Source organism: Triturus cristatus, chromosome 4_1 (genome assembly GCF_964204655.1).
Source record: "Triturus cristatus chromosome 4_1, aTriCri1.1, whole genome shotgun sequence".
Classification (NCBI taxonomy): Eukaryota; Metazoa; Chordata; class Amphibia; order Caudata; family Salamandridae; genus Triturus; species Triturus cristatus.
In genome coordinates this window covers 675234848-675249788 of record NC_140585.1, presented here as the reverse complement: position 1 = coordinate 675249788, position 14941 = coordinate 675234848, and the positions used below count along the sequence as shown (strand labels likewise).

The 14941-nt window shown below is 44.3% G+C and overlaps 1 protein-coding gene and 1 long non-coding RNA gene across 3 annotated transcripts in view; one reads left to right on the top strand and one right to left on the bottom strand.

Moving 5' to 3' along the window:
- The window catches only part of CTTNBP2 (cortactin binding protein 2), a 636925-nt gene that overhangs the window by 342958 nt on the left and 279026 nt on the right, over positions 1-14941 (bottom strand). For both annotated transcript variants that reach the window (XM_085653125.1, XM_085653124.1), the window contains exon 5: positions 2336-2539. In XM_085653125.1, coding sequence (XP_085509251.1) covers positions 2336-2539 — 204 coding nt within the window. The remainder of the gene's footprint in view (positions 1-2335; positions 2540-14941) is intronic.
- LOC146855376 (uncharacterized) overlaps positions 1-14941 on the top strand; it is a 65687-nt gene that overhangs the window by 29348 nt on the left and 21398 nt on the right. The gene's annotated exons all lie outside the window — the stretch shown is intronic.

The window sequence follows — 14941 nt, the reverse complement described above, 5'->3', positions numbered from 1 at the left end:
AAATGTTAGCACTCAAGTAGTCCATTAGAACTCTGTGGTGATATAGTGGTCCCCCACCATGCCCTGTGTTGTCATAAATTGTGTCATTTGAAATATTATCATCGTCGTCATCTATGATATCATAGAACATGTCATGAGTGATGCAATCAGTGGTGTCATAGGCAGAGCATGATGGGGCATATCTTGCAGTTAGCTCAGTAAACTAAAACTGGTGAATTTCAGTGTTTTTTTCTTTAAAATGTGATGTTTTAACTGACATTTTCAACTAACTATAATATATATATATGTGTGAATTTGAGGTTCTTTTTAATGTAAAGTAAGATATCATTACCATACCCAACTATAAGGTCTCTTTAGCCTTTGCGTTCCCAGTGAATTTCTAGGTTTTTTTTTAACGCAAAGTAAGATCTTACAATCATACCCACCCCTCTGTGGGTGCTCAATCACCAGCCACACACAGCCAGTGTCTGTGTGCAGCGTGGGGTTGGGAGCAGGGCTTGGTGGTCAACCTGGCTGCGTGCCCACCCTCTCCTGGGCAGCCGATCCCCCATAGACACCCCCCAGTTTTTTTGCAATTAGTTTTCCCAGTTTCTCTGGAGTCCCCGAGGAACTCTAGTGGGACCGCGGCGAACACTCAACGGTTTTGTTTACATTTTGGGCCTGTAATAGAGGCTGCAACATTTCTTCTGTTGGTGCAGCCTGCCAATCAGAGAGCTCAGTTCCGCAGGAGCAAAATGACAAACTGAAGCAACAGCCTGCTTGGCCAATCACAACACTATTTTTTTTTTTATTCCCTGTCCTGCTAACTCCCTGTCAAACTGTCAATGTATCTCTATTCTTTTAACCTGAATTTTCACTGTAGTGCTGCCTAAAATTCCCTATGGAAATTGCATGGGAAACTTGCGTTTTGGGACCCTCCCTTTTTTTTTATCCCTGTTTGACGGATCACCCCGAGATCTTCCAGGAAGGAGCTGAGGTGGATAAACATTTCTTTGGAAGTTTCATGAAGATTCATCAAAGGCTGCCAAGTTATTAGCAAAACAAAAAAGTTCTAAAAGCAGTCAATTTGAAATGTAGTGTATGGCAAGCAGCCACTTCAAACATGCTGTCGATTTAAAGGGTAAAACAAATCATTACGAATTTCTATGACTTAAGAGCAGCAGAAAACCTTTACATTGTCATGGACATATAAGGTGATTTGCAATATCCTTTTACCAAAATGTAGGTGGAGGTTATCTGTAATGCACGATCACCTTCTTCCTCTCCCATACTAGTTGTGCTGTGGTTTCTGGTGCAAGACATCCATAGACTATGATTGTACTTATTTTAATACATGTTCACCATCATCCTCTCCAATTCTAGTTGTAATGGTCTTTATGGTGCAAGAGATACATAGACTATGCATGGAGGCAGGGTCCATAACTATATAATGAATGTGGTATATGTACTGTGTAATTAAGGAAAACTAATTTTCAGCCTATAATTTGTGGCAAAACAATTCTTGTAACACTCCGATGTAAATTAGTTTCAAAGTTAGATGCTAAAGATTTCAGAAAGTGTGAACCTTCAAGTGAAAAGTACATGTCAGGGTGATGGTATTTTCTGTTCCTATAAGTGGTGCACCGTTTGCACACAAGGCAGTGGCACCGGTTTTCATTCATTAGAACAATTACATCCCATGGATGCTGGCAAGGGGCTTGACTTGGGCAGTTAGTGTGATTTTCTTGCTTTGGCCTTGAGCATCACTACCAAGGTCAGTCAGTTCTGGACACAGTCTTGATGTATGTGCAGTGCACCTCACTTGTGCTGTACATCAGGGTAAGTCGCTAGACCCTACCTGATCTGCGGACTAGGATTCCGGATAAGCATCAAGTCATTTGCTGTATCACATCTCTATTAATACTGTCAAGTATTTTATATGTCTGCAGTCGTTCAACATATGTAAGGAGCTGAAACCGTAACATCTTTAAGAAGAAATAGACCAAGTTACAAAAGAAATACATTAATATGTCAGCATCTGTTTTCCTGTGGGGATGATGTAGAGTCCTAAATGCTAGAATACACTTGCAAAATGGCACATATATTTGCTGCCACTTAACTGTTAGATTTATAATAAAATAGATAACATCTGAATAAAGACATTACAGCTTTTCAGCTTGGCTGTGTAAAATCATGGTAATCTTTATCTTATAAATGAAAATCATCTCATCTGAGTTGGCTCTTGGCACTTAGTAGCAGACCATACCTTAAGTCGCTTTAAAATAAATTCAGTTTCATGAAAAATGATGTAAGAGGGGGTGGGGGTTAGGGGGGGAAGTAATTGTAAATGCATTACCTGTATGTCCATTCTCAGCAGCAGAATACAAGGCAGGATAGCCATCTTCACAGGAGTAATTAATGTTCGTTCCTTCTTCATTAAGCAGCATTGACAATAAAGTGACATTTCCCTGGGCAGCAGCTTGGTGAAGAAGGGTGGACCCGCCACCCAGGGGGGCAGGACCACCACTCATTAGCAAAGGGGTTAGGGAGGGAGACCAGCCTGTGAGTTAAAGCGACACACATTAGAAAGGAATACACCCACGAATTAAGACTCCACACTTATGTTTCAATGTTTTTGATTAGGTTCAGTGCAGCCTTATCAGGATTTAGCAAACACATTGCAAGAGCAATACTGCCCCACACGACACAGGCTTTCAGTTTCAATGCAAATGATAGTTACCATTGGCATGACAAAAAATATAAAGATAATAATCTTTGATTTAAGAAAACTGCTTAAAATTTGAAATTAAACTGCAATGCCCAATTAGAACTCTAATTTCGATCTGGTCCAATGATGCATTTTGCAGGTAACTGAAAATCTGCTCTGAAAATGTAAGCATTTCACTCAACATGTTAATATATGTATCAAATCCTTTTGTGGTGATGCATACTGGGTTCCACAAGTAGATCTAGAGATGCAGTTCCTACGTCACAGACTCAAGTGTCCATGACTACAAGCAACTCGTTCAATCTGTTTATCGATTTAATGATTTTTAGGACACACTTTAACCTTTGCTAACTAAGAAAAACATTCTATACAATGATATTAGAAAAGGCGTTATCTGGGTTAAAGGTTCTCAGTGCAATTCTTAAGCTGCGGCTTTAGAAGGAGATTTGCTAAGCGCGTGACGTTTCTTGCATGTGGGGTGGAAAACCTTGTTAACTCTGCATTGCGCAAAAGGCTGCAAAAAGAAAAAAAAGAAAACGAAAGAGCTTTATTTGTGTTGTTTTGATACCATGGAGACTGAAGAGCAGAAACCACGCATTATTTGCTTTTGCACACTGAAAAAATCATATTATATATATGCAAGATACACAATTCCAACCACCAGTTGTGACAGGTGTCCGAACACGCTTTTCTAGCCCCAAGAGGGCGGATCTAAATACATATTTAATTTTAAATGACACGCCCCCACATACTCCATCATTAAAGTAATCACATTTAGAAGAGTATTTTCTACGTTACAAACAAACACAACATTCCAGTTAAGAAAACCCCGCCACTTGGCACATGTATGAACACACAAGATAGCATAACATATTTGGACTACATAATGAAAAACCCCAAAGAAGTGAGAAATAACTAAGGTGAACAGATGAAACCAATGTAAATCCATGATCCAGTAAGCAGGCTTGGCTTTAACAGCACTGAGTCCGCAGGGATCTGTGGACTTTCAATACAAGACTACATTGCCATCGGCACTGACAGTCCAGAGTAAAATGACATTTGTGCACTTCAGTCAGTGCCATTCTTTGGCGCATCCCCGGATGCCGAATTGTACACCACTGTTGTGATATTGCTCAATCAGTTCCATAATCATGTTGGTTTACGCGAACACAGGAGTGGCGCATGGTGGCACCTGCGACACGGAATTCCATGGCAACCATATTGAAAGATCACATAAAAGGTACAATGCTACTTCCTTGTATTGAGACTGACACCAGGAGAACATCCTTACTCGAGTTGTGAAGCGCTACGGCATTAACCTACTCTTACTAGCTGAACAGGGAAGCTTCTTTCAGTGGCTGCATCATTGGCTCTTAATCAGGGAGTGCTCCAACCTGAGCCTTCAGGCCTTGGGAATATCCCAAGGTAAAATGATAGGGACTAAGAAAGACCGGAAGCTTTTAACAGTATAGATGCCATCTACAATGTGCCATGCCTAAATATTTATCAAATGTTTCTTTGTTTTGGGCTGGGCTTATCCTGGAATGAAAAAACAATGTATAATTGTTCCACTGGAGCTACATTTGAATATAGTAGGATTTAATGATGGAATGCAATACTGGAGGATTGTACACTAGAATACAGGCAAAGGCACATGTGATAGTAGTAAGATCAATACTATGGTCTGATACGTCTTACAAAGAGAAGTTACTAAATTTCAAGAAAACCGGACGTCTAGAGTGGTTACTAGTTCAGCTGGAAGATGTTTGATATGTAAAAGAAAAAAAGTTGGGTTTTTTGGGTATCAGTTGTTTCAAGGAAAATAGTTTAATTTTTCTTACTGCCTTATTGCAACACACATGCAGACCTACATATTTGAATTAAGACTGGTACAAGGTGAAATATTTCATAAATCGGTTTATGGCTAATGTTATTAGCAAATAAATACCTGTAAAATACTCAAAAAATCAAAATATCCCAGAAGATTAGGAGATGAAATCATGGACTACATTTCATAAAATTTTACAAAGCCTGCTCAAATCCACACATTCTTGCACCTATAAAGGAGCGGAACAGGAGTGCATGCATAAAACAGGGTTCTCAAAGTCAGTTTTTGATCTTGTTAAAGTGCCAAATTATTGTTATGAAAATATCAGACTTCACATCCCTAAATTGGGGATCAAACACTTAAAATAGTAAGTGCAGAAATCCAACCTCAAGTCACGCTTAACGATCAACAGACCTTGCCAGTACATTGTTAAGGAACTGGAAGATTTTAAATGTCTCAATTTAGACAAATAGATTTTGGTGAGACCAGACGCAGGCAAACCGATCTTATGCCATGCTGCTCAGTCCAGTGAAGTATGCAGTAATGCATAGAAGCATCTTCAGGTCAGTTTAGTTGAAGCCCAAAAAAAGATCTAGCAGGGCCAAAAAGTCACGGTGCTCCATGTAGTAGCTGGTACGTGAATATTGGTGAGAAACTTTGCAGATGACCGAGCAGGTTCTGATATTGTAGGTATTTTTAGGGATTGAACTACAACTCTTTTTTTCGCATAAATAAAATATCCATAACCTGTTTTTCTTTGGTGGCATTCTTGCGGTCATCACATGGTGCCTGGTGAGCGAGTCATCACCGGCATCCTCTACACTGCACACTGACTTATAACTGAGGGATGCAGCCAATGAATTGCCAGTGTGGGGCCATTCAGTTTAACAGCGGTCACAACAGTGCGCTAGCACGATCTGATTTGGGATTGGGTAAGGCCCAAATGTTGCATTCTATCGCCAAACCCACATTTATCGTCTAAAAGACGCAATTTAAGTGATTGCAATAATTGTGCACATCTTTAATCTTGATGCATGGAATAAAACATAAGATGTGTGCCATTGTGATTGTCAAAAAAATCCATACGTGTTACATTGGCAGGCCACTTTCCAACACTAATCTTGCTTCAGAGATTTCAGGAAACTGCTCTAAATGACATTTTTGTCTTTAGGAACAATAGATTAAATACAAGTCGAGAAATAGCACTGGCACCTCGTCCATTTCCAAGATGTTTTGATTTTTTTGTAACTTTGGAATATATAACTCAATGTTGTGCAGAGCAAGACCTTTTAAAGTCAGGAAAAAGTATCTCCCATTTTGAGAGGAGGACATTAATCTATGCTCCTTTTCTTATAGCACAGATTTCCGGAGATGAGATGAGAGCCCATGTAACACACACTATACCTACATTACAAGTGGAGGGCAGCACGTGCACCATTTATAGCTTGTGTTAGTCTCGTTTGACCACATGTGAGACTGACACCACATGATGGAAAAAAAAGATAATTACCTTAATATGAATAAAATCAGAGCAGTTTTAAAATTCTAAATTTTAGAACAAATATTAAAAATATTATACATTGATAAGAATCTTTTTGTTTCACACTCAAGAATGTTTGTGTCCCAAAACATAATTTCCTAAGGACGAAGACATAAATGTATTGGCAGATGATCAGCAATGTAAATAAATGTAATCTTTGGCTGGGAAGTTGCAGGATTCGGTCTGCCTGTGCAAGCAGATTCATTTACTACTAGCACTATTGTCAGAAAACGTGATGATACCTGTAAATCAATAATATCCCAGTTATAACATCATTAGACATTTCTGCTTTAGGATGAAGACGTCTTTGTGAAACAAAAATATCGTACATACACAAGAGACTTGATTGCACAGAGCCTGCAATGATATGCAGTACAAACCTGGCTTGAGAGCAGAATTAGAGCTATTACAATGCATTAATGTAATGAAATAGCTGAAGAGACACAAAGGTTAGAGAACAGTGTGGCGTGGATGTGAAAGTGACAATAGTAGACATGCAGTGACTACAGCACACAGAGAGAGATAAACAGCTTCTGGCATCAGCTTCAGAACATGGAAAGGGTTAATTTTAGAACCCAGATTAAGATATTGCCTATATCTTCTAAGCCAATCACATTCACTGGCTAAACAATCAGTAACAAAAAAAATTAATAAACGTGACTTTTTAAGTGCAATTATAAAAAGAAGGGTGCAGAAAAAAGGTAGTATGGGGTATGGTAATCAACCTGCTTCGGGTATTTATTTATTGCACGGTTTTCTTTAGAAATGTGAATGCATATTTAAATATAACTCACAAACCAACTACTCTTCCTTTTTAATAATTGTATCTCTCTATAAAAAGCAGCAGATTTCAAAGAGCTAAAGCCCCGTTTAGGTACATGGTTTTAAATGTAGGAATAAGCTAAAATAGTAAATTGCGACTCTTCGTGGTTGTCGGTTTTTCTGCAGCAACCAAACATCTAGCACAAGAGGGCTTGGGGTATGTTGTGACAGAAGAGCTCTCTCATTGGACTGGGCGTGTGGTTCTAAACATGGAGGAATGTGGCCTCCTTCTGTCGAGCCAGTTATGCGGTCATAGTGACCACACCGTCATCCGCTCCACTCAACACGCATGCACAGACGTCACCCAAGGATTACACTGACACTTTCATTGTGGGTGAAGAACTGCTGCAGGTTTATTTCATACAACATAAGTATGACGATAAATGGGTTATCTTACGGGCGATCCAGGGCAAGCAGCCCCTCGCTGCTCCGCCCGCCTGGTGAGCCAGCACGCACGGTGGGTCGATGCCCGGCAGTGCGGCACATATTTTCAGATCATCCACTGGGTCACGTGATCTGTCTCCTACTCCCGCCCCTTTTGACAGGGGCGGAGCGTGTTATGGCACACCCCCGGTTGGTCTGGCCCCCCAACCGCCTGAAGGACTAACGGGGCGCCGTCGCGGTCTTCCCAGAACCTCCTTCGGCTCCCGGACCTTGGCTCGGGCACCCTTACTGTGCCGGACAGGGGTACCCTTACTGTACCGCCTGTCGCAGAGGTACCCTTACTGTACCCTTCTGCCTCCAGATCGCCCTGTAACTCCGCCACAGCTCTGGGGAGGCTTCCGTCGCTGCCAGAGCCCCCCTTCCTCCCTTCGCTGTTATAGGTGCCCTGCCCCTGCGAGCCAGCTTTTAGTGGGCTAAATTATGGGTCCTGTTCTGTAACCCGTAAATATACGGCATTAATTTGCAACATTACTCAGAAGCCCCGGGCAGACTAACAAAGAATGTCTTTTGGCCCCACTGCCGTTCAGCTTAGACGTGACTGGTGTTCCTAGCTTTCTTAGCGATGCCACTGCAGATCTTCCTAACGTAATTATGGGAAGATCTAGCATCTACATATGGAGCCAGAACTGAACCATAGCTGAATTCGTCAATCCATTGATTCCCTTCATATCCTAGCACGAAGGTTTTAATTTCCACTTTGTCTACAAAGGTGATGTATAGATAGCGTCATGGTTCCTGAATTGCTGCTGCTGCTGCTGCGGGGATTGCATGATTTCTTAGCAGGACAAAACATTTTAACGCATTCTTTTATCATGACTCCGGATAAAGCCAATATGACTGACTGAGCTGCCGAAGAATACATCTCTCAGCTCGAGGACCCAAATCTGTGAACATTTCCCACCTCCCTGGCTCCAAGGAAAGGCTGAGCGAGAAGAGCAACACCTAAATCTGTTTCTCAGGCTGGAAAATATGGCATGGGTAACAAGGCATTGGTGAAATAGGCGCTTGTGGACCTGCAATCCTATTAAGATGTTTCAATTGGCCAAATTAGGTGCCTACCTGGCTTGGAATAGTGTTCCCAGCAGCTACAGCACAATAAGCAGGGTGAAGGTAACCACCTTACCTACGTATATAAACACCAGCTGGCATCACGGGTATCTAAATTTGCTTCCTTTCACATCGTATTATCCTATTGTTTACTACAAACTGACCCATATCTTAGCAACATCTCCTCCTTTTAGCCTTTCTACTTGCAAATTAAGTTACATTAAATTGGACGATAGAGTCTTATACTAGTCCCGCTGTTTGTCCCAATCTTTTCTTACTCTCCACTGGGACAGCGTACCCAATTTCCTTGCTTGTTGAATAGAAGCTAGCTTTTGGACTTTATTGCTGCTGAAAGGAGTTAATAGGTTTGCCTACAGTCCTTGTTATACCGGTGTTGCTGTGCTATAGGTAATACGTGGCACCGACATCGTGGCTTGAAAAGGAAACTTCTTATTTTATCAAATAATTTGTTGTGAGCCCCAGTTATGATTTCGTTCATATCCTCATAGTTGGGAGTGTCTCTATCTTGCCAATACCTGGGTCACGTCCGCCTTAAATGATGACAATACATCTGGCCTTTCCGCTAGCCTTGCCCATTAACCTGTCAAATGTCAGTTGAGAGCAGCACATCTCTGGTCATGCTTATTTCAGAAGGTGTTAAGCCCTTTCCATTACTAGAAAGTTTAAGTGCAAAATTCAAGAGGTATGGTCGCTCTCTGCTCTCTCAATTATTACCATGAAGATGAGGGCATGCCATTCACGGGTGTCTGGTTGAAGTATGCGCAGGTAATCGACACTAATTCCCACGTGCAGTGCTGTGAAACGTTTGAAGTAGTTCATCAAATTCAGCCAGCCACCCCCTAGGTGGAGGCTTGCACTCCCAAACTTCTGCTAGTGTAAAACCCGGCCACACCTCCAGTTCAGTGAAATTTAGTAATTCACGACACTGACAACCCCAGGGGCCAAATACTGGGCTGTGTAAATGCGGCCCAATATCCCCATGAACAATTAGCTTGAAGTGGATGGGTGTTAACTTAGGCTGGCTGAAGGAAAAAACTTTGACAATCGCTCCTGGCAAGAGGTAGTTATCCAGCCCGCCTTACTTCCTTCCCCAGTTCCACACAGGTCAAAGAAGAATGCCCCTTCCAGAAAGGTCATGGCCTTATCCCTGAAGCCTATCCATACAGCATTCTACCGGAAATCTACAGCATTGCTTGTAAAGCTTTTTCTGGTTCCACAATTAATTGTGGTCGATATGCTCTCCCTCAGTTTGAACAAAATCTTAGCTAATCGTACGCCTGCCTAATTCCCAGGGCTGTCTGGCTTAATGCTTTACGCCTGGAATTGCCCCACCAAATGTGGCCTTGCACTGAAACTTAACTGGGTTGTCTCAACGTTCCTTTTAGAGCTAGAAACGCCCCCCGTGCTCCTTGTGCTTACTAAATGGACCCGCTCCGTAGCTTCCAGCACACAATGCACTTAAATGCCATCTGGTCCTGGTGCCTATCAAACAACAGTGACAGCCTCTGTCACCTTCATACAATACATAAACAAACCTCACAAGGTCGCAGGAGCGGCAAGCCAGGCTAAGTCTCGGTAAACCATGTCACTCTGTGCTTTCACCGGCCTCCCTGTGGAACAGGGAGAATAACCTCAAAGATGTTAAGTATGATAGACAAACCCAGGCCTTCTGCATGTCTCCAAACAGCTCAGGCTGCTGCCTTTCCTGTATAGACTGAGCTGCCACTATGACTGAGTTGCAGAAAATATCACACCAGCTGTTTCCGAATAGCAAGGCTAAAGATGAAAGGCAGCCGCATCTCTTAACTTAAGCGTGGAACTCACAAAATACCTTCAAGATGTTATGTATGACACACAAACCCAGGCCTACAACTTGCCTCAACACAGCTCAGGCTGCTGACTTTCCTATATACACTAAGCTGCCACTATGACTTGATTTGAGAGAAACCTTACCCCAGCTGTTTTCTAACAGCAAGGCAAAGAAGAAAGACAGCAGCATCTCTTGACTCAAGCGTTGAACTTACAATAATAACATTGGTAGCTCAATTTCTGTGTTACACCTTTCCACAAGCTGACCATTGCATCATGGTTGAGACTGGGTTTTAGGCTGAACCTTGACATATTTGTTGCACCACTTGGGACACAACTTCGTCCCTTCGTACCTACCGGCATGGAACTAATGCCAAAGCGATTCCCCCCCTAGTACCGGATAATCTTAATAAATGCTGCATTTTGGGACAAAGATACCAGGGAATAAATGCCAAGGGGGCTCTCCAGTGCGTGTGAACCCATGTCATTGCGATTAGTAACTGTTGCTCTGTTCGAGCTAGAACATGCGACTTTATTCATTTAATCAATTAATCAGCAAAGCATGCTGGAGATGAAGGAATATGTGGCCGGCCCAAGGATATACAAAAAGAGGCACGGCGTTGAAAGGTTCCAGGGACATGGCTGAGTGAAGCGGCCTCACGACTTTTGTGACCTTGTAGCGCAGGTACGGCTGGCCCTCGAAATTTATTTTAACTGACAACACAAGATGGAGCCCTACATGTGGACCTACGGAAAAGCTGCTGTATTGCCAGGGGCGCAGGAGTCTGCATAAGGCACTGCATAAGGGCATAAGCAATGTGGGTTTCTATTCCTATTAAATGCGTGCCTATGCACGATGATGCCGGGCCGATACCGAAGGCCATTGGCACTGGTGCGCCACAATGCAAGCTTGCCTGTATCACAAGAAAAACCTTCCCCAATTGGACATACACACAACCGCTTCTAGTGTCCTGCAATAACAGCTATTCCGAAACTCGCTAACGAAAGCTACCATTGGCCAGAAATTAGTAAAACTAAACCCATTGTGCGAAACAAGTGCCAATCAGTGACAACAGTCTTAAGAAAAGCACCATCAGCAAGTAAAAGAAGAAAGCATAAAAAGAACTACTAAAGTAGCATACCTTAATCATGTTTATAATGATTATAAGGAAAATAAATATACGTTCTTGTATATCGAAAGCTACACGAGCAATGTTTTTTGTTTAGTTTTTTTTTTGCGGCGTTGGCGATGGTGGCGCCCTGTGCAAGAATGTTGTTGGCGCCCCCCCAATGCCGCCTCCCCCACGGATTCTCTCACTAGCCCCCTTTAACAGTTGACCAAGTTTCCATAACCACACTCCCAGATGCATTGAATTAGTTATATAGCGCCACTCCTACCAGTGTAGGGTGTCCGAGAACTTTGCATCTCACACAAAAACCGCCGGGCCAATCAATCATATGCATGTGAATCTGTGTACAGGAAATGTTACCTGAGCCAAAGGACTCAAAGTGTAGGAGACTCATGTCATCCCTACTGGCAGGCAGTATAGTTTAAGGCTGCTTGGTATGGAGAAGCACAAACTCAGAGTCTAAAATGAAACAGCATAGTTGGGAGTTCTGTTTTATAATAAGAATCGATTCCTAGCCAAATTAACCCTTTTTGCAACACTGATCAATGTTCTAATAATGTATACTTTGCAGTGTGTATGCAGTTCTAGGATGAAAGTTGATAGCTCACTATCCTATATTAGGACTTTAAGTTATAAATTGCAAGTAACAAAATGATGTCCCTTTTGAAAGCAGTAACCTGCTGATCTGTTTACATCATATGCACTCTGTAATCTACTTAGCACACGTTCTTTGCAGCAGGCATATTAACCCTCTGCACTAACTTCACCTAAGTCAAAACCTCAACTATACAAAATGCTGATCTCTCTCCAGGAAGATAATTCACCGCAGGAGTTATCTTGACATTATGTGAGGCCTGACAATTGCCGGGGGAAAGAAACGCTGCAGCAGGTGCTTAAAAGCTTAATAAACGTTCAAACACGGCGCCCCCAGTAAGCCAACACCCGGTGCGGGGGCACCGGTCGCACCGCCCTAAAGCCGGCCCTGAGGAGAGGTGTACCGAGGGGTCATGTGACTACGGCGTTCCAACGCCCGAAGCATAACCTCCTGCGCCCGCATCATCTCCTTCAGTGACCGACGCACACTCCCGCCTGAACGACGCAGTGACCTCAGATTACCATTTTAAAAGCCTCTCTTGAAGTCATGACTGATGCTCCACAATTTCCTCAATAATACAGAGCACAGCAAGTCTCAACCAATACATTTGCAAACAAGCATTGAAAATGCAATAGGGCCCAGCAACCCGACGCTCATTACACCACAACAAAATTATAATAGCATAGCGATACACAAAGCTGGGCCGGGGACAAAGCACACGTCCCACCACTCCCAACCGTGCATGAAACCTACAACGGCAAGAAGTACCGCCCTTGTGTGATGACCTGAGCTCGCGCCACACAGCTAAAGTTAGCTGTAAGTTAGCAATGAGACCTACAAATTCCTCTTAAGTTCCCCTTTCCGCCGTGGCTGCTGTCGTTCAAGATTAAAATCTCCCGTCCCTGCCTGACTCGTTAATGGTGATCTCTGATGCCATTCGGGAGCTGAGTTACATCCGGCTGACGGAGTCACCGCAGCTCAACGTCAGCAAAGTGAAAGGGACACTGTGTACCCGCAGCGTGTGCCTTTGCTGGTCTTGGATCGAGGCAGAAAGGCCCCTGAAGGGACCAGGCCACTGCACAAACATTAAAGCAACATAGCTGGACGGATACCTACCGCCCCCATATTAAACTCCCCGTGTGGGCAGCGTGCCTGTGAGTGAATAGTGCTGTGCAAGATATTCTGTCATCGAGGGGATGCTGGTCTCTTGCGAAAGGGGTTTATTTTCTGTTGGAGGATGGTAAAGCCATACACTTGGATGTTGTCAGCTGGCTCGGGCTTGTGAGAAACTTCTGGGTGCCCACGGTCACACGTTTTGAGACAATTGGTGGGAATATCATCTGAATTTTCTAACATAGCATCTCATGTCTATCAAACGGTTAATTCAAGCACACATTTGGCCCAAAGCATTGATGAAAAATAGGATCTATAGGCAAGTCTAAAGGAGGCTAAATTTGAGAGTCAAATCTCGTCTCTGATTGGTGACCATGAGTGTGAGATCCCCAAAGACACCACAAAGGCAGTGCCCGATCGCGGGCCTTCAACCCCTACAACACACACACTGCCAAAATTGGGGCCTAGCGCCACATCGTATGGGGAAAGACGGGAGGCGGCACTGCCCTGCACTCCCCAATGAACACAGCGCCAGACCAAGGGCACAACCGCGTGACCGACGCCAGACCAGGAAGCAGGGGCACAGGAACTCGCGCGGCACAGGAAACCAGCGGCATGAAAGCCCTGCACCACAAAGACCCCCTCCCCCTGCCTCGCACCCACACTCGGCGTCCCCTGCACCCTACCCCGCCGCATTTACGGCAAACGATCGGTAACTAGGGGTGCAGGGTGACCAAAGCAAACAATCCTTTCCACGCGCATTATCTTAATCAATCGCGCACTGGGCAGCCGCTGGGACAATCGGCGTGAAAGGGGGGGCACCCGATCTAGTCCTCCCTACCCCGTTTACCACGAAACAATTTAAGGCTACCTCCGCGACCGCCCTGCCCGCAACCGAAGAAACCCCGCACTGTTTACCTCCGTGCACCAGTACACCACCAAATCACCTGCTTCTAGGCTGCTCCGCACTTCCGGCTCTACGGGAACGCCGCTGCTCTCCACTTCCTTAACCCGCAGTCCTGCTATCCCTCAGCTACCGTCCATCAAAGACCACGCGCCGATCCTCTAACAACGCGTAACTCGACGGCCTGCACAGAAAGATTAAACGGACCCATCACGCGTGGCCAGGTAGGAGCGGCGCGCAGGAAGCAGAGGAGGATCTGGGGGAAGAGAGGCACCTAAGAAGGGGGTCTAGCCTCGCACCCCGATCGGCACGCCTCCTAAAGGCAAACTTATTGGGAGCTCCCCTCCCTGGGCGCGGCCTCGCTAGCGAGGCGGAGCAGGGGGGGGGGATGCTGCGACGGGCGGCCACTAGAAGGCTGCCCTGCTGATGTCCCTCTGCGTGGGTCGCGGGCAGCGGCATTCCTCCGCGCACAAAAACAGACTTCTGAAGGTTTCTTTCGCACAGGGTACTCCCGCATGCTCTTTTAGTTAGATTCCCTTTCGTTGGTAACATTTCACGATCTTTGTTTTCAGCCATGTGATGTGAGTGGTGCAATAACCTGCATTTTACGGAGTCCGTACCGTCGGGTCTGACACAAGACTCCAATGATAACCTGAGCAGTCACCGCAGGTCTGCGCGACACACCTAGTGCTCGCACGTGACCTGGAGGCCTGAAATAAACAACGTAGGGCACGTGCGTTCCACGCACTGTTGACCTCTCCACTAATTCCGGCTAGGACTCTGTAAATTACTTTTGTCCAGCGATATAAACTGTCTGGCAACGCATGGATTTCTAAACTCGTTTCACAAGCGGGCATGTCAACTAGGCAGATTAAAATAGGATTTGGGATATTCAATTGCTGGATCTTCAATATGCTGCACACGCCTGTTCTGACACGCTGTGAGGTGCGGCCTCCCCTCTGGGCAAGCAACTCTGTTAGT